The sequence below is a fragment of the Callorhinus ursinus genome, unplaced genomic scaffold (assembly GCF_003265705.2).
Source record: "Callorhinus ursinus isolate GAN/ISIS: 27379988/994484 unplaced genomic scaffold, GSC_fseal_2.0 scaffold50, whole genome shotgun sequence".
Lineage (NCBI taxonomy): Eukaryota > Metazoa > Chordata > Mammalia > Carnivora > Otariidae > Callorhinus > Callorhinus ursinus.
The window spans coordinates 5965023-5984798 of NW_027397112.1; the positions used below are offsets into that span (position 1 = coordinate 5965023).

Sequence of the window (19776 nt, forward strand, 5' to 3'; positions counted from 1 at the left end):
TGCAGCCCCACACACACCCTGGTGCTGGCTCACCACCCCAGAGATCACCTACCCCAGTCTGAGTGCAGACAAGGGCCTGGGTGACGAGCATCTACATCCCCTTCCAGTGTGGGATGCTAGAACCATATTTCACATTTTATAGAAAAGTCTGACAGAACAAGAGAAAAGTTGTCACACTTGTACAAAATGGCAGCTGAGAAAGCAGGCAGCAGCCCTGGAGACAGGCATGCAGCTAGACAGGTACCTAAGTAAATGAGTCAGTGGTGGATCCAGAGATGGCTCCATCTGTCACGAGACACACACACAGGCTGAGGGTCTAATCAGGCAAAAGAACAGAAAATCACAGAACACTGGATTCAAAAGGGACCTTAGCAGTAGGACAGCCCCCCCAAATGCACAGCATCCCCCTACAACACTCCCGACACCTACTTCGAACTTACTTTCTCACAAGATAAACCACTGTACATTCGAATAATTCTTTAGGAAAGAACGACTTTGAAATGACTCAAAATGTCTCCCCGTATTATCTACACCTGGGTTCAATTTCTGCCTCCTGGAAGTGGAAGGGGAGTCCGTTTAGAGTGGAGGTTAGAGCATAGCTCCGGTCCAGGTTCTGATTGTGTGTGTGGGACCTTGGACAGGTCACTTAGGAGGATGAGCTTCAGTTTTTACAACTAGATGGGAATAATACATAATGGTCTCTGCCTCACAAGACCACTGTGAGGTGGGACATGGCTGAACGCATATAAAGCATGCAGAAGTGGCACGCGGCCCCGATGCAGTCCTACTAACTGCTGGCTATTGGGATATTCCCACACGGACCAATCCTACTATTTCCTAGATGACAGACCTTGAATTTAAGAATAAATAGATAGAAAAAAGAAAAAAGAATAAATAGATAGGCTATTCTCCTTAGTCTTGTTTTCTCTTGGCAGAATTCCTTTAAATATTCTCTCTGACATAGTTCCAAGTCTTTCTATATTCTGGAGACTTTCCTTTGAACATGTTTTTGTCAGTGTCCTACTTAAAATGTGGCGACCAGAACTGACTTACTCCTTATGTGACGTGCCATGTAAACAACGGACTGGGCCCATTATGCCATCATCCTAGGCATGTTTTTCTGTCTGCCTTGCTGTCCTCACCCTTTATACCCCTCACCCACCCCCACCCCTGCCTCGTATTTTTTGCCGATAATTTTTTCAATCTAAGCATAGGATTTTATATTCAATCCCAGTGAATTTAATCATCTTAATTTCAGCTGTTTAAAGCTTCAGAGTTCTGATTTTCATATCCTACTCATTAACCGCTCCTCTGAGCTCTAGGGAAGCAGGGAACTTTACTTCCGTCTCCAGTGATAGACACACTTAGAAATCTCATTCAGGTTGACACTGGTCATTCAGAGATGGCCCTTTGAACCATCACTTAGCCACATAAATGCACCAATATCGGAGCCATATTTTCCCATATTGCCTACGTGAAGGACCTTACCATATAGCTCAGTGAAGTCCAGCTATACTTGCCTTATCTACCAGCCTGGCCCCCAGTTCAGAGAAGGAAAGGAGCTTAGTTTAATCGGCTTCATTTTTAGTGAACTTGTGCTAGCTTGTAGGGACCACAGCTATACGCCTATCATTTCTCATGATAAACTTTCACAGTAAAAATCTTTACAATTTGGAGTGGTCTCGGGGAATACTGTTCCAGTTAATAAAATTTCCTGTTGGAAAGGGTTTTAAAAAGTTGGTATATTATCACATCAATAAGTATTCTCCTAAAATCTACTAGCTCATATTCCTCCTGCCTTTTTCTTTCCCTAGTGGGTTACTGCCTGGGATCTTTAGTCTCAACCCCGAGTCTAATGAACAGGCCTGTAGATATAGGAAGAATAAAATGGGTGAAATCACCAAGCTCTGAGAGATCCTCATCTGAGTTTTTTTTTTTAATTCCTGTCACACGTTTGCATGACACTTGTATCATTTATCCCTTTTTCATGAAAATGAAGTACAGAAAAATTAATGCAACAGCATGTAGTTTCTTCTTTTTTTTAAGATTGTATTTATTTATTTATTTATTCATGAGAGACAGAGAGAGAGAGGCAGAGGTGGAGGGAGAAACAGGCTCCCTGCTCCCAGACCCCCAGGATCATGACCTGACTGAGCCACTCAGGCACCTTTTTCTCTCTTCCTTTCTTTCTCTCTTTCTTTCTTTTTTTCTTTCTTTCTTTTTCTTTCTTTCTTTCTTTCTTTCTTTCTTTCTTTCTTTCTTTCTTTCTTTCTTTCTCTCTCTCTCTCTCTCTCTCTCTCTCTCTCTCTCTTTCTCTCTCTCTCTTTCTTTCTTCTTTCTTTCTTTTGTGAGAGAGAGAACACAAGCAGGGGCAGAGGGAGAGGGAGGAAATCTTAAGCAGGCTCCATGCCCAGCATGGAGCTGGACATGGGGCTCAATCTCACAATCCTGAGATCATGACTTGAGCCGAAATCAAGAGTCAGGTGCTCAACTGACTGAGCCACCCAGGCACCCCAACAGCATGTAATTTCTATTAATAGTATCAATTCTTTAAAAAATTAATTTCCCCTATTAAGTATTTTCAAGCAAAACTATACAAAGACAAAACTTTGGTAGATTTTTAAAACTATCATTCTGAGAAAAGCCTTTGAAACTTACATTCTTTCAAACAAGTTTATGTAAGTTTTTTTCCCCAACTTTTTATTTAAATTCGTGTTAGTTAACATATATGGTAAAATTGGTTTCAGGTGTAGAATTTAGTGATTCATCACTATGTAAGTGTATTTTTAAATTAAAAACATGACTGTCACATTAAAAAAGACAGTCATAATGTAGAAAGTAGGGAGTATAGAAAAAGAATCAACCATGATACCATCACCTAAAAAATAATTAACATTATTGTTTGATTATTTCTGTCTGAGATCACGGGTGTAAATACTTTTTATGACTTTTCTGACTCTGCCAAAATCCTCTCCAAAAAGGCTGCATTAATTTAAATGCCATCAGCAATATATGAAGTAAAAATTTCACTAAACTTTTACCAACTTTAGATGGTACATCATTGTTAATTCTAATTTGCCTTTTCATTAATACTAAGGCTGAAGATGTTTCTACATGGTCATTTATTCAATTCGTTTCTTATCTGTTTCTGTCCTTTGCCAGGTCATTTGTTGGGACATTAATGATTTTCTTATGATTTGTGCTAATTACTTAATTTATATGCTAATTATATTTGTTATAAATTTATTAGTTTCATAAGACAGTCGCTCTTTGCCTATCACATTCATTGAAAATATTATTTATTTAACTTAAAATAATTTTTATTTAGTCAAATGTTAATTTTCCATGGTGGTTTTTCTTGTGTCCAACTTTAAAAAGCCAGAGTTGTGCCAAAACAATCACAAAATAAATGCAAATCAGGCACTGAAGTCACTTGGCTATAGCTGGTTATACATCTGTCATCTATAAGACTGTCATCAAAATGAAAATGTAATTTTTAAAAAATATTTATTTACTTATTTTAGAGAGAGAGAGAGAGAGAGACAGTGAATGGAGGGTGAGAGGCAGAAGCAGAGGGAGAGAATCTCCAGCAGACTCTCCACTGAGTGCGGAGCCCAAATCAGGGCTTGATCTCACGACCCTGAGATCATCACCAGAGCTGACACCAAGAGTTCAACGCTCAATGGACTGTGCCACGCAGGCACCCCTGAAAATATAATTTTTTAAACTCTCAAAGAGAATGCTTCTGCCCCTTATACTCACCCTGAAACACAATAGTTTCTGAGTCATATCTGTGTCACAGAAACAGTTTTTAACTTGTTGGCTTTCCTCTCTCCCCTGTCCCTCCACCAGCTTACTTAGAGGAACCGACATTTTTCTTGTTTTTATCTTTGCTTTTAATATTGCTTTTAATCCCCAAATCATCTCAGTTATACCTCATAACTAGAGCATGATAATATGCAACACTTCTAGCCCTTCCTTAATATTCTTACTTACATTTGGCTATCTCAGTTTCCTTCTTATCCCCACTTCCCACTCAGACGAGTTCAACAACGTAATGAATTCTATAATGTATTTCTATTATCAACTCAATCACAGAAACATAATGTAATAGAGGTTGGAAGAAATAGAAGAGAAATTTCTGCTCCCTTGTAGACTGCACTCCATTCTGGATTAAAAACAGCTCTATACGATATTTTACAATATAAGAACTGATTTAAGAGTACAGAATCACGAGATTAATGGCCTAGTTGCAGAGAAGGAAGAAAGGGGTGTGGGCCAAAAAGGCCACGTGACATTTTAGGGCCATGCTGGAGCAGGAAGCAAGTCTTGAAGCATGGGTGTGATTTGCTCCAGACAGAATGGAGCCAGACAAAGCAGAGAATACAAATAACAAAGAATGACCAATTTGCAAACTTTACACCATCACTATGAAAGTAACTCAGGTATTTTTTTACCAACATTTTAAGATAAAAGAGCAACAACAGAACAGACATAAGGTCACATTTCAGATCAGATTTCCCTTTCATGGAACTCAACTGAGCCCCTAACTACCATCACTTAGGAGAGGGATTAAAATTCAGTTAATCACAAGGGATTAATTAGTTTTTGAGGTAGTAGCCACTTATAAGGAATTGAAAATATAATGAAAAAATTATTCAGAATAAAAAAATTATTTCAGAATAAAAAGGTTCAAATATTGTCTTTAGAAAAAAATTTTCTTAACTTAGTGACTCAGCTATAAGGAAACAAGGCAAGCAAATTAAACAAACAAGTAAAAATTAATAACCACCTTGAATATTCCAAGAATTAGCAGGAATACATTTTTAGAAAAGATGAAAATAAGAACTTTTTTTATAAAATAATTAAGACACAGAGCACTGAGAACAAAATCCAAACCTCTTACACTGCCCCAGACATCCTGGTCCCAGGCCAGGCCCAGTTCTCGCCCCGTCTCCTACAGCTGGAACCTTCCCCTCTACACTCCTGCTGAACTGGCCTTTTCTGTCATTTCTATTCCTTGAACACTCCCAACTTTGCTCTCATCTCAGATACTTGCACTGACTGTTCCCCCAGCCTGGAATAGTATTCCTCCAGAGACTTCAAGGCTGGCTCATCCCGAATTTTCAAGATTCTCAGCACAAAGTTCCGATGCTCAGAGGGTTTCCCTGACCACCTGCCAATGCTGGTAATCACCTTCCCACCCCCGCCCAACAAGGCTTCTGTACACACCTTCCTTCTCCTTCATAAATCACTCTTTGAAATTATTTTGTTTGTTTGTTTTTTATTAATGGGCTGGCTGGTCACCAAAATGCAGTATATACTCTGTTAGCCATTTGTATGTCTTCTCTGGAGAAATGTCTATTCATGTCTTCTGCCCATTTCTTGACTGGATTTTTTAGGTGTTGAGTTTGTTAAGTTCTTTATAGATTTTGGATACCAGCCCTATGACCCAGCAATTGCACTACTAGATATTCATCCAAAGGATACAAACATAGTGATTCAAAGGGCACATGCACCTCAATGTTTATAAAGCAATGTCCACAATAGCCAATATATGGAAAGAGCCAAGATGTCCACTGACAGATGAATGGATAAAGAAGACGTGGTATATATATATATATATATACACACACACACACAATGGAATATTACTCAGCCATCAAAACAAATAAAATCTTGCCATTTGCAATGACATGGATGGAATTAGAGGGTATTATGCTGAGCGAAATAAGTCAATCAAAGAAAGATAATTATCATATGATTTCACTCATATGTGGAATTTAAGAAACAAAACAGGTGAACATTGGAGAAGGGAAGGAAAAATAAAATAACATAAAAACGGAGAGGGAGGCAAACCATAAGACCACTCTTAACTACAGGAAACAAACTGAGGGTTGCTGGAGGGGAGGTGGGAAAGGGGATGGGGGATGGGCATTAAGGAGGGCACGTGATGTAATGAGCACTGGGTGTTATATGCAACTGATGAATCACTAAATTCTACCCCCGAAACTAATAATAAACTATATGTTAACTAAATTTAAATAAAAAACTTTAAAAAATTATTATTAAAAAAATGTAGTATATGCTCTGTGAGAAAAGAACATTGTCAGTCCGACTTACTGCTCTGCCCAGAGTCGGGACATGGTAGATACCCAAAACTAATTCTTAAATAAATGAGCAAGTCAGACTTTTGCTCTGACAGGAACAGAAGGACTCAAGAATCACAATAAATGTTTCAATTAAATATGCAGATTAACAAACCGCTGGAAGAGACTTCAGCGAAGAGCTAAAATCCTATTTCTGGGTATTACTGAAACAGATTTTGTTTTAAAGGATTCACATATACTGGTAATAACATTCTTAGTAATATTTCCATTGTGCATGGATTTGATGATATAATGATTTTTTTTAAGATTTTATTTTTAAGTAATCTCTATACCCAATGTGGGCCTCAAACTTACAACCCCAAGATCAAGTCACATGCTCCACCAACTGAGCCAGCCAGGTGCCCCTGATATAATGAGATTTTTAAAAGAGAGATTATAAATGCATTTAAAAATTCAACGGCATCATCAAAATGGAAGACCAACCTGCTGTTCATATTGTTGTTTGACATCCTCCAGCTGCCATAAAAACTCCTTTGATTGTTTCTCACGAAGAGACTTGGATCTAGTTAGATCTGCTTCTACTTTTTCCATCTATAAAATTTAAAAATCAATTTTTTAAACAAAAAATTAATTATATTCCATGTTTTTGTAATTTGTCCATTCATTAAAATGGCAGATTTTAAACACCCCCCTATCCATCATAATGGTGAATTTAAAAATGATAAGATAATGAAAGCTATATCAATTTATTTACATATATTTAATAGTTTAAGTCAGGGAAATTAACACTGGTATATAATTAACTATATTCTAATGCTATAATAACATTGTAATGGAAATATAATTTTGAGCATTCAAATATTTATTCAACAAGAATTTTTAAGGCCTTGGCATGTGCTGAATGGAAGAAAATATTTGCAAGTCATATATCTGATAAGGGACTTGTATCAAGAATATATAAAGAATGCTTACAGCCCAGTAATAAATGGGCAATTATACTCAATTTTAAAATGGGCAAAGGAACTGAAAAGACATTTCTCCAAAGCAGATATACAAATGGCCAAAAAGCATATGAAAAGATGCTCAATGTCACTGTCATTAAGGCAATTTCAAATTGAACAATAATGATATACCACTTCACATCCACTAGGATGCCTTTAATCAAGATCGACAATAGCCAAGTATTGGTGAAGATGTGGAGAAATGAGAGCCCTCATGCCCTCGTGGTGGGAATGTAAAATGGAAGACAGTTTGGCAGTTCCTCAAATGGATAAACATGGTTACCATATGAGCCAGGAATTCCCCTGCTGGGTGAGAAATTAAAACATCCACACAAAAACTTGTGTACAAATGTTCGTAGCAGCATTATTCATAATAGCCAAAAAGAGGAAATAACCCAGATGTTCATCAATGGATGACAGATAAACAAAACGAGGTCTGTCTGTACATAGGAGTATCATTCAACCACAACAAGGAATGAAATGCTAATACACGTTATAACATGTATGAACCTTGAAAGCACTATGCTAAGTGAAAGGAAGTGGTCGCAAAAGACTATGTGTTATATGATTCTATTTATATTAAATATCCAGAAGGCATATCCATAGAAACAGAAAGTGGACTAGTGGTTGTCTAGGGTGAGAGGGAGTTAGGGGGTGGGCAATGACTGTTAAAGGGTATCAGATTCCTTTTGGGGGCAATGGAAATTTAAAATTGATTGTGCTGGGGTGCCTGGGTGATACAGCCAGTTAAGTGACTGACTCTTGGTTTTAGCTTGGATTGTGATCTTGGGGTCATGAGATGGCACCCCAAGACAAGCTCCATGCTCTGTGAGGAGTCTGCTTGGGATTCTCTCTCCCGCTCCCTCTGCCCCTCCTGCTCAGGTTCTCTCTCTCTTTAAAATAAATAAATAAATCTTTTAAAACATTGATTGTGTTGATGGTTACACAATTGTGAATATATTTAAAATGATTAAATTGTACACTTAGACAATGAATTAATTGCTGGTATGTGAATTATATCTTTTTTTTAAAATTTTTTTAAGTAGGCTCCATGCCCAGCATGGAGCCCAACATGGGGCTTGATTTCACAACCCTGAGATCAAAACCTGAGCTGAGATCAAGAGTTGGGATGCTTAACCGACTAAGCCACCTGGGCACCCCGTATGTGAATTATATCTTAATAAAGCTGTTATTATAAAAAAAATTAAGAGTCAAACACTATGTCATATTCCACGAGGCCTCACATGATCCAATCCCAGGTACCTCTCTTGATTCATCTCTGCTAACTCTATACCCCCCCACCACCACTACAGCCCACCTGCCTCCTTGCAGGGCTGAAGACATGCCAGAGATGCTCTTGCCTTGGTGTCTGGAAACTTCCCCTCAGATGGTCAGATGGCTTCCTCCTCAAAGTCTGAAGTTTCTGCTTAAATGTCATCTTTGTACTGAAGGCTTCCTGACCACCCTATTTAAATTACAGGCCACCTCCCAGTCCTCCCAGTCTCCTTTGCCCTGATCTACTGTTCCTTTTTATCACAGGACATATCACCTTCAAGTATACTATACAATTTACTTACTCCTTCGGGCTCATTTTAATGTCTGCCTTGCCCATTGTAATGTAACCCCATGTTCACACATGTATCCCAACAATTTAGACCAATGCCTGGCACCTACAGGGACTCAATAGTCAAATGAAGGAAAGAAAAAAAAAAAAGACAAACCACATGTACGAAACTAGGTTTGAGATTTGACAAATAAACAATTTTCAACATTTAATGGTGCCAGAGTCTCAATAACATATACAAGATCATGTTGAATCTGAAGTTTCTATCACATACAAAATTAGAGATAATGTATGATTATCCTTGCTCTTGCCAGATGCTTGTTTATATGTGGCAAGAAAGAAATATTCTTACATATAGTAATGAAAAATCACCCCCATCAATAACATGAAAATGGCACCTTGTACTCCTAGTGCAGTTTTTCATTTGTCTTTTTTCCCCTGATTTTATTGTCTCAGAAGTTTTTTTTTTTTTTCTGAGACAACTGGCAGTTAATGTGACAATCGTTCTACCACTGGGTACTTTATATTATTTATTATTCTGCTTCACTAATAGGTTGAGATATTTCTTTTTTTTTTTAGCTTGTACATCATGCTCTCTCTCGGTTTACCTTTTGGTAACTGCTAAGATTAGACAAAACATGAATATTAGGGGAAATGAACCCTAAAAATTCTTCCTTCACAGTTTTTCATCTTAAATTTAACAAAAAAAATCTTTCAAATGCATTTATTCAGACATGATTAAACTTTAAGGCCCTAGGAGCAAAGCTGTTTGGTGAAGAGCAGCTAGTTACACTGGATGAGAACAAAATGCATATGGCCACTCATTGCTGCTATCCAACAGTACATTCCAGTTTCTGCTTCTCACAGCCAGGTCTGGAGTTATCTAAATTATGGCATGAAATTTAGCCTAAGTATTTCTTTGTAAAATCCAAAGGGTGCAACCCTAATAACACTAAGTCATCTGCTTCCAAATTCAATGATCATAGTTATAAGATTATTGATCCACAAGTAGTCGGTATTGTGGCCACAAAAAAATTTACTAAGGAACTACTGAAGGAAGCACACTCAAGCCCACTTTGTTTTGTTTCTAACTCAAGACGTGGGTTTCAAGGCTCTCTCTCCTTCAGTGCTTTTCACATCAGACCTCAAGCAGAAGGCTCCTTAGCTTGTCGCCAACAGTCTGCACTCCCTATACTCCAAGATCCTTGGCATTTCCCAAACAAGCCATGTCTGTTCTTGATTCTTCAGCCTTTTGCTCTTTGCACTATCTGGAAAGCCCTTTCGTGTTTTCCCTCATCCAAACTGACAGTCCAAAGCTGTTAAGTCTCCTCTCCTCTCTCTGAGGTGTTCTTTAATCCCACCAACTGACCTAAGTGCCTTCCTTCTCTCTACATTCAAGGACTTAACATCTATTTTCATAGCATGCTGTGTTTTTCTCTATAATACAGAAGTGTTTCAAAATGTGTGAGCTTTGTTTATTCATCTAGATCATGAGCTACCAAATAAAAGGAACTATGATTTATAATTCTTTTGTATCTTAATTATTAACTAATTGGCATGGTATGCAGAACAAATATGCATTAAATCCTTAAGGATAAATAAAATTATTGGCAAAAACAAAATGGGATGAAAAAAAGAGAAGGTACATCAAGGAGGGAAGACCTGGTTTATTTAGTACTTTTAAGACAGATCTTCATAGGAAGTTGATTTTAGGCTCTTATTTTATCTCGGCACAGGTTGGATATTAAAAGTAAATAATAAATACTTAAATATTTAAAATATTTAGAATTTAAAATAAAAACTAAGGGCTCTATGTATTCAAAGTTTGTAAAAAATAGAATATCTTCAAGAAAAAAATGGAATCCTCTTCAATCACCAAAACACATAAGAATTTAAAACACATGAAAAGACCTCTTACACCTAAACATTAAGACAAATTCAAAGTAAATAACTGATACAAGAAAATGAAATGCATGTCATTTTAGATGATACTGACCGAAAATGCAAGGCCCCACTCCATATTTCTTCAACAATTTAACAAAAAAATGTAAAAAGCCTTGTACAATACTTAGTTTGTATAAAAACACAGTGTTCTCAGTTGCCATAGATCCAAAAGATTCTGCTTCCTCATACATCATTCCACATTCCATTCAACTTCAAGTGGTAGGAAAATAACATCAACACTCCTTTATTGTGTAACTCTGGCTTCAAGAAAACCTAAGAGTAAAGCTTGGTGGTCAAATTAGGAGCAAAAAGGGGTTGGGTGTATTTCTGTGAATGTTTAGTGTTTAAAAGAAGGAAGGGGCCGGGGTGTGTTTTCTTCCTATGGTGCCCCAGGCAGTCAGTACTTTGGCTACACGGAAGAAAACCCAAGTGACCAAGCATAGCTTAAACAACATAGGCCCTTTATGTTTTCCTTGTGCCACAGGTTCAGAAATAGGCTGCTACACTGGCAGTTCAAAGATGTCAAGAGTTAAGGTCTCTGCGATTCAACCTTCCCGTAAGAGTTGCAAAATGGTTTCTACTGTTCTGAACATCTGGGAAGGGAAGGGCAAAGGGAGAAGGCCAAAGGTTCCATCTTGGCTAAGCCGAATACCCTTTTAAGGAGCTTTCCTGCAAGTTCCTGTCAATAGCAAATTAATTATGCTGTTTGCGTCTCATTCACTAGAACTACATTAAAAAATAAGCTCCATCTGCAAGGTGAGAAACTGCAGTTTTAAAACTGTGTCTAATGTTGCCCTAAATAAAATCAGGGCTCTATGAGTAAGAAAGCAGGCATGGACATCTGGCAGTCACTGTCAAATAGGGTCATAAGTTATCGCTCTTTCTTTAGTAAAGTCCTCTTTTGTTACTATATTCGGAGTAATTCGACATGTACAATTCACATTATAACAAGCAGACAGTTGTATAGGAATATACAATTCAAAATATATTTTGTATTAAATACATATTCAGGTAAACTATAAAAAACTGTGCTTCAAGTATGTTCAGATAGATAGATCGATCCAACGATCAATAGAAACAGGCAGGCAGGCAGATAGATATAAATGGCAGAAAGACAGATCATTATTTCTGTGCTTGGCTAAAGACTCAGTAGAAACTAATATCCTTAACAGGGAAAAACCATGAACACATTAATTGATTATATCTACAGTTCTGTGAGAAAAAACCATAAATTGATACAAGACAGATGGTATCTCTGGTACCTGTGCCAATCGATTTGTGGGAGTTCTTGATCTGCTCTGGATATGAATTTTGGGCTCCACACCCGAAATACAAAGTCTTCTCTCCCTCTGCAGTTGCTTTTCTACTTTCTCCTGGTCTCTTTTAATGAGCAGGTTTTTCTTAATTAATTAATTTATTTATTATTAAATAATTATGTTATTATAATTAATTATTAATAAAGTTTTTACAGTATTTTGGGTTTTTTATGCCTTTTTGTTTCTTACTTAGAAAATCTTTACTAGTTCCAGCTATCAAATATGTTTCTACATTTTCTCCTGAAAGTTTTATTGTTTTCCCTATCACTTGTACATCTCTAATCCTGGAATTAATTTTGTGAATGGGGTAAAAAATGAGGCAAGATTCTTTCCCCCCCACGCGGCTATCCAATTGACATGGTGGCATTTATTGATCACTCTTTCCCTGCTGTACTGCAGCATTTCTTTCGACATGAGTCAGACTGACCATGTATGTGCGAGTCTAATTTTGGGTCTCTTTCTTCTGCAACACTGATCATCCTTGTGCCCAAACCATGCTGTATTAATTACTGAAGCTGAATATTCGTCTCAATAGCTGGTCATATACGTTGTGCTCTTCTTCCAGATTGCCAGAGCAGTTCTTAGCCCTTGGCATTTTCATATATGTTTTAGAATCAGCTGTCAGTTTCTCTCACTTCCCTTCACCCCACCCAAAAAAAAAAAACCCCAAAACCCCAAAAAAATAAAACCCAAAAAAGCCACTACTAACATTTTGATTCTCAGAACTGTGCTGATTTTATAGATGAATGTGGGGAGAACTGATGTGTTTATGACATTGAGTCTTTGAATCTGCCAGTTTATTTAGGTCTTCTTTGGTTTCTCTCGATAATGTTTTCCAGTTTTTAAAACAGAGGCCTTGCACGTTTTTTGCTGGATTTATTCTTAGGTATGTTTGTGAAGCTTTCTCGTCCTATGACATCTTTTTCAAAGTTTATTTTCTATTTGTTGGCTGTTGATATATAGAAATAAAACTGCATTGTCTATCTGATGTTATACTCAAGTGACTTTACTAAATTCATTACTAGTAACATTTCAACAAGTAAACATTTAAGAAATTTGTAGCTACAACAAAGATGCCATAATTGCAGATAAATGCCGAACTCACTGGGCTAGCTTAGATGTCCCTCCCCTGTGTTCTCTGACTGATGTTTATTCCACCAGTCATACCATTTATTAAGTCACACACTTTTATGTGCTGGTCTATCACACAAGCCACAAATATGTCTTAATAATCTCTGAATTCCCAGAATCAACAACAATGGCTGGTATAGAGCAAGTATTCATAAATTTTTTATAAATGAATGAAAGAAGTCAAATCTGTTGAATCCTTGGCCAGTAAGTCAATAAAATAACTGAGGTATTAAAAAATCATAATGTTACTCTTTCACAATCAATAACCCTTCCAATCAGTCAAATGCAGGGAAAATAATGACATATTTTCTGGTCCAATCTTCTTAGTCGATTTTTTTGGCTTATTTTTTGCCTGCAAAGGAGATTAGTCATTGACAAATATTACAAGGAAAAAGCTTCACTTACTCCTCTTACATTAAGCATTTAAGGATAAAAGTTAAAATTTCTTTTGTTTTGCTGCTGTTGTTCTTTAATTTTGTTTTTCAAAGCCAAATAGTTCCACATATTCTCTGGATGTTGCCATTTGGAATTGATGAATTACCACAATAGCCTCTATTGAGACATTTCAATATAATTCTAGAATTTTACTTCTGCTAACTAATCTCATTTAAGGACAAAATTCCAAATGTTAAAAGGGTAGAGAGATTTCTCCATTATCATCAAAAAGTAACTGAGAGGAAATGCTTCTATTTATATTGGATCTTTTATTATCGTAAAATTGGTCTAAAAGAAACTTATTTAAAATTACAGGAGCCAGCAAGGCCCTTAAAGGACAGGAGGACAAAGGTACGAGTCAGAGTGAATGGTTCCGATGAGGACTCCTTCTTTGTTTGCTATCCATTTTCACTAATGACACAAAAAATCCAGAGGGCGTTCTTCCTTCCTCGTAACTTGAGAATTTTTTTCACGTATTCAACAGCAATAATGCATGATGAACTAAATTTGCAATCTCTAAGACTACAAGAACCTGCTAACAAGTTTCAAGGGTACGAGGAGCCAGAAGAACCTCGCTAGTTAACAGCAATGTTTCAGAATTTTGTTCGCATGGCAAGCCAGTGGAATCTCCAAGTGCAAACCTAGTACCATGTAGCCAATGACCGTAAAAAAAAAAAAGGGAATCGAATTTAAAGTCAGATACTTAGCAGCAAATACATTTTAATGAGGATATATTTTCAAGGGGAGAAAAATTAACTAGAAGTCAAGTGGCTAGTGGAAGCCCCAGGAGGAACTAGTTAGCTGACAGTCATGCAGTCAGTTTATAAGATTAAGAAGTTTCACTTTAGAATTCCTGCCAGTACTTCAAAAGACATAGCTGTCTTTTTCAGTCACAGAGAACAGGTAAATATAGAACACTATTTCTTTTAAAAATATGATTATATACATATACGTGGAAAATTCTACCACAGTAGTACATTTTCACAATTAAAATACATAATTTTTGCATAACTAATTGCTGACAGCTAACATTTATAATGGATTTCACCATTGGAGTAAAAATTAGGTTATTGAAGCAATCTTAAATGAGATAAAAAGTTCTTCAAAATGAAAGAAACAGTGTGAAGCAACTTTTTTTTTTAAAACTTTCTCTCTTCCATTTTCTTTCCTGGGACTCATTTTTGAAATAGCAATTCACTTTCAAAAACAAACACAAAGTTTTTATTTTTTTTTAATTCAAATTCCCATTGTCTGCTATCTGCAGCAGTTTCCAAATGGAAAAAGATGCCCTAAGCTCTGTTGGCTTTTACACAAAAGATTAGTAAGAAGAGAAAAGAGCAGTTCAAGACAACAACAGAAAAGGAAGATTTTTAAAAAAAAATAGACTATGGAGGGGGGCAGAGCAAGATGGTGGAGGAGTAGGAGACCCAGATTTTGTCTGGTCTCAGGAATTCAGCTGAATAGGGATCAAACCATTCTGAACACCTACGAACTCAACAGGAGATCGAATAGGAGAGTAGCAACAACTCTCTGAACAGAGAAGCGACCACTTTCTGGAAAGTAGGACGTGCGGAGAAGTGAATCCGAGGTGATATCCGGGAGGATAGACAGCGGGGGACGGGGCCCCCGTCGGCCGCTTCTGGCAAGTGCTAGAGCCGCGGAGCACAAAATCGGACCTTTTAGAAGTCGGCTCCGCGGAGGGACGTCGCTCCAGTGGCTAGGCGGGGGGTGGAACCCTCGTGGGACAGTGTGGTCTCAGGACCCTCGGGGTCACAGAAAAACCGGGGGTGCCTGAGTGCGGCAGAGCTCAGAGCTCCCAGGTATCGGAACGGGGAAGCCGGCTGCAGAGACGGAGCCGAGGCGCGGGCTCTCAGCTCCAGGTTGCCATAAACTGTGACCCAGAGCCCAGTCGGGCCACTGCTCCTCCAGCAGGGACCCAACAAGCGGCAGAGCCGGGGAGACTCCCCTTCCTCCCCTGGGAGGAGCGGTGCGGGAGTGCACCGCAGGGATCTGCTGGGTTTGGAGACTCCACACTGGGTTGGGTGCCAGAGATAGAAATGCCCGGTCACAGGCCGGTGAGCATGGAGTGCGGCCGGAGACCAGGGAGACGGGAGTGACTGCTTTTCTGTGGGGGCGCACTGAGGAGCGGGGCCCCGAGTTCTCAGCTCCTCCAGGTGGAGATTGGGAGGCCACCATTTTCGCCCTGGTCCTCCAAAGCAGTACAGAGAGCTTGCAGGAAACAAAAGCTCCTAAGAGCAAACCCGAGCAGCTCGCTTAGGCCGGACCGACAAGGGCGGGGCAATTCCGTCTCCAGCAAAGACATTTGGGAACCACGGCAACAGGCCCCTCCCCGAAGATAAGCATGAACAGCCAGCAAGCCAAGACCACGTTTACCGATCAAGGAGAACGGGAGAACTCCAGCGCTAGGGGAATACTGCACATAGAATTCATGACTTTTTTTTTTACCATGATTCATTAGTTTTTCAAAGTTAATTTTTTTAAGTTTTTTTTTAATTTTTCTTTTTCCCTTTTTCAACCAACATCTTATCAATCCCTTTTTAAAAAAACATTTTTTATTTTTCATTTTTAGAGTCATATTTTATCCCTTCATAGTACTTACCCTTATTTTTGGCATATATATATAAGTAGTTCTCTTTTTAAAAATTTTGACATACAGTTTCTTCTAACAGATCAAAATATACCCTAAATAACTAGTGTATGGCTTTGTTCTAGTCTGCCTGATCACATTCTCTCCCTTTTTCTTTTTTTTTTAAATCTTCTTTCTTTTTTCAAACAACTTCTTATCAATTCCTTTTACAAAATTTTTATAATTTTCATCTTTACAGTCATCATCCATCCCTTCATTGTATCAACCCTTATTTTGTATATATAAGTCTTTCTTCCCTTAAAATTTTAGGAGGCACTTTTTTCTAACAGACCAAAATACACCCATAATCTAGTGTGTGGCATTGATCTATGCACTAGCCTGATCATATTTGATCATATTCTGTTTTTTTTGTATCCTTCTGTTTTTCTTTTTATCTTTTTCTTTTTTTTTTCTCTTTCTTTTTTCTTTCTTTCCCTTTCTTTTCCCCTGGTTTCAGGTCTTTTCTGATTTGAATAGAGTATATTTGCTGGGGACGTTGTTAACCTGTTAGCATTTTGTTCTCTCATTCATCTATTCTCCTCTGGACAAAATGACAAGACGAAAAAAATCACCTCAGCAAAAAGAACAAGAGGTGGTACCGTCAGCCAGGGACCTATTCAATACGGACATTAGTACAATGTTGGACCTAGAGTTCAGAATCATGACTTTAAAGATACTAGCTGGGCTTGAAAAAAGCGTGGAAGTTATTAGAGAAACCCTTTCTGGAGGAATAAAAGAACTAAAATCTAACCAAGTCGAAATCAAAAAGGCTATTAATGAGGTGCAATCAAAAATGGGGGCACTAACTGCTAGGATAAATGAGGCAGAAGAGAGAATCAGCAATACAGAAGACCAAATGATGGAAAGTAAAGAGGCTGAGAAAAAGAGAGAGAAACGACTAGGGATCACGAGGGCAGAATTCGAGAGATAAGCGATACGATAAGACGAAACAACATTAGAATAATTGGGATCCTGGAAGAAGAAGAAAGACAGAGAGGGGCAAAAGGTATATTGGAGCAAATAATAGGAACTTCCCTAATGTGAAGAAGGAAACAGGCATCAAAATCCAGGAGGCACAGAGAACCCCTCTCCAAATCAATAAAAATAGGTCAACACCCCGACATCTAATAGTAAAACTTACGAGTCTCAGAGACAAAGAGAAAATCCTGAAAGCAGCTCGGGAGAAGAGATATGTAACCTACAATGGTAGAAACATTAGATTGGCAACAGACCTATCCACAGAGACCTGGCAGGACAAAAAGGACTGGCATGATATCGTCAGAGCACTAAACGAGAAAAACATGCAGCCAAGAATACTATATCCAGCTAGGCTGTCATTGAAATTAGAAGGAGAGATAAAAAGCTTCCAGGACAAACAAAAACTAAAGGAATTTGCAAACATGAAACCAGCCCTACAAGAAATATTGAAAGGGGTACTCTAAACAAAGAGAGAGTCTAAAAGCAGCATAGATCAGAAAGGAACACAGACAATATACAGTCACAGTCACCTTACAGGTAATAAAATGCCACTAAATTCATACCTTTGAATAGTTACCCTGAATCTAAATGGGCTAAATGTCCAAATCAAAAGACACAGGCTATCAGATTGGATTAAAAAACAAGACCCATCAATATGCTGTCTGCAAGAGACTCATTTTAGACCCAAAGACACCCCCAGATTGAAAGTGAGGGGGTGGAAAATCATTAACCATGCTAATGGACACCAAAAGAAAGCTGGGGTGGCAATCCTTATATCAGACAAATTAGATTTTAAAACAAACACTCTAATAAGAGAAGAAGGAGGACACTATATCCTACTTAAAGGGTCTATCCAACAAGAAGATCTAACAATTGTAAATACCTATGCCCCTAACGTGGGAGCAGCAAATTACATAAGGCAATTAATAACAAAGGCAAAGAAACACATTGACAACAATACAATAATAGTGGGGGACTTTAACACCCCCCTGACTGAAATGGACAGATCATCTGAGCAAAAGATCAACAAGGAAATAAAGACTTTAAATGACACACTGGACCAAATGGACTTCACAGACATATTCAGAACATTCCATCCCAAAGCAACGGACTACACATTCTTCTCTAGTGCCTATGAAACATTCTCCAGAATTGATCACATCCTAGGTCACAAATCAGGTCTCAACCAGTACCAAAAGACTGGGATCATTCCCTGCATATTTTCAGCCACAATGCTTTGAAACTAGAACTCAATCACAAGAGGAAAGTCGGAAAGAACTCAAATACATGGGAGGCTAAAGAGCACCCTACTAAAGAATGAATGGTTCACCACCCCAAAACTGATAGAACTCATACAGGAATTCAGTCAAGTAGCAGGCTATAAAATCAATGCACAGAAATCAGTGGCATTCGTATACACCACCAAGACAGAAGAGAGACAAATCACGGAGTTGATCCCATTTACAATTGCACCCAAAACCATAAGATACCTAGGAATAAATTTAACCAAAGATGCAAAGGATCTGTACTCAGAAAACTATAAAATACTCATGAAGGAAATTGAAGAAGACACAAAGAAATGGAAAAACATTCCATGCTCATGGATTGGGAAAACCAACATTGTGAAGATGTCAATGTTACCTAGAGCAATCTATACATTCAATGCAATCCCCATCAAAATACTATCCACTTTATTCAAAGAAATGGAACAAATAATCCTAAAATTTGTATGGAACCAGAAGAGACCCCGAATAGCCAGAGGAATATTGAAAAAGAAAAGCAAAGCTGGCGGCATCACAGTTCCGGACTTCCAGCTCTATTACAAAGCTGTCATCATCAAGACAGTATGGTACTGGCACAAAAACAGACACATAGAACAACGGAACAGAATCGAGAGCCCAGAAAAGGACCCTCAACTCTATGGTCAACTTATCTTTGACAAAGCAGGAAAGAATGTCCATTGGAAAAAAGACAGTCTCTTCAACAAATGGTGTTGGGAAAATTGGACAGCCACATGCAGAAGAATGAAACTGGACCATTTCCTTACACCACACACAAAAACAGACTCCAAATGGTTGAAAGACCTAAACGTGAGACAGGAGTCCATCAAAATCCTAAAGGAGAACACAGGTAGCAACCTCTTCGACCTCAGCTGCAGCAGCTTCTTCCTAGAAACATCGCCAAAGGCAAGGGAAGCTAGGGCAAAAATGAACTAGTGGGATTTCATCAAGATAAAAAGCTTTTGCACAGCAAAGAAACAGTCCACAAAACCAAAAGACAACCGACAGAGTGGGAGAAAATATTTGCAAATGATGTATCAGATGAAGGGCTAGTATCCAAAATCTATAAAGAACTTATCAAACTCAACACCCAAAGAACAAATAATCCAATCAAGAAATGGACAGAAGACATGAGCAGACATTTTTCCAAAGAACACATCCAAATGGCCAACAGGCACATGAAAAAGTGCTCAACATCGCTCAGCATCAGGGAAATCCAAATCAAAACCTCCATGAGATACCACCTCACACCCGTCAGAATGGCTATAATTAACAAGTCAGGAAACGACAGATGCTGGTGGGGATGTGGAGAAAGGGGAACCCTCCTACACTCTTGGTGGGAATGCAAGCTGGTGCAACCACTCTGGAAA

General features: G+C 38.2%; 1 protein-coding gene across 9 annotated transcripts in view; it reads right to left on the reverse strand.

Moving 5' to 3' along the window:
* The window catches only part of CEP112 (centrosomal protein 112), a 456418-nt gene that overhangs the window by 239132 nt on the left and 197510 nt on the right, over nt 1-19776 (reverse strand). For 8 of the 9 annotated variants that reach the window (XM_073883235.1, XM_025889894.2, XM_025889892.2 and 5 more), the window contains one exon: nt 6594-6701. The exons of the other annotated variant lie outside the window; for it this stretch is intronic. In XM_073883235.1, coding sequence (XP_073739336.1) covers nt 6594-6701 — 108 coding nt within the window. The remainder of the gene's footprint in view (nt 1-6593; nt 6702-19776) is intronic. 9 annotated transcript variants of the gene reach the window in all.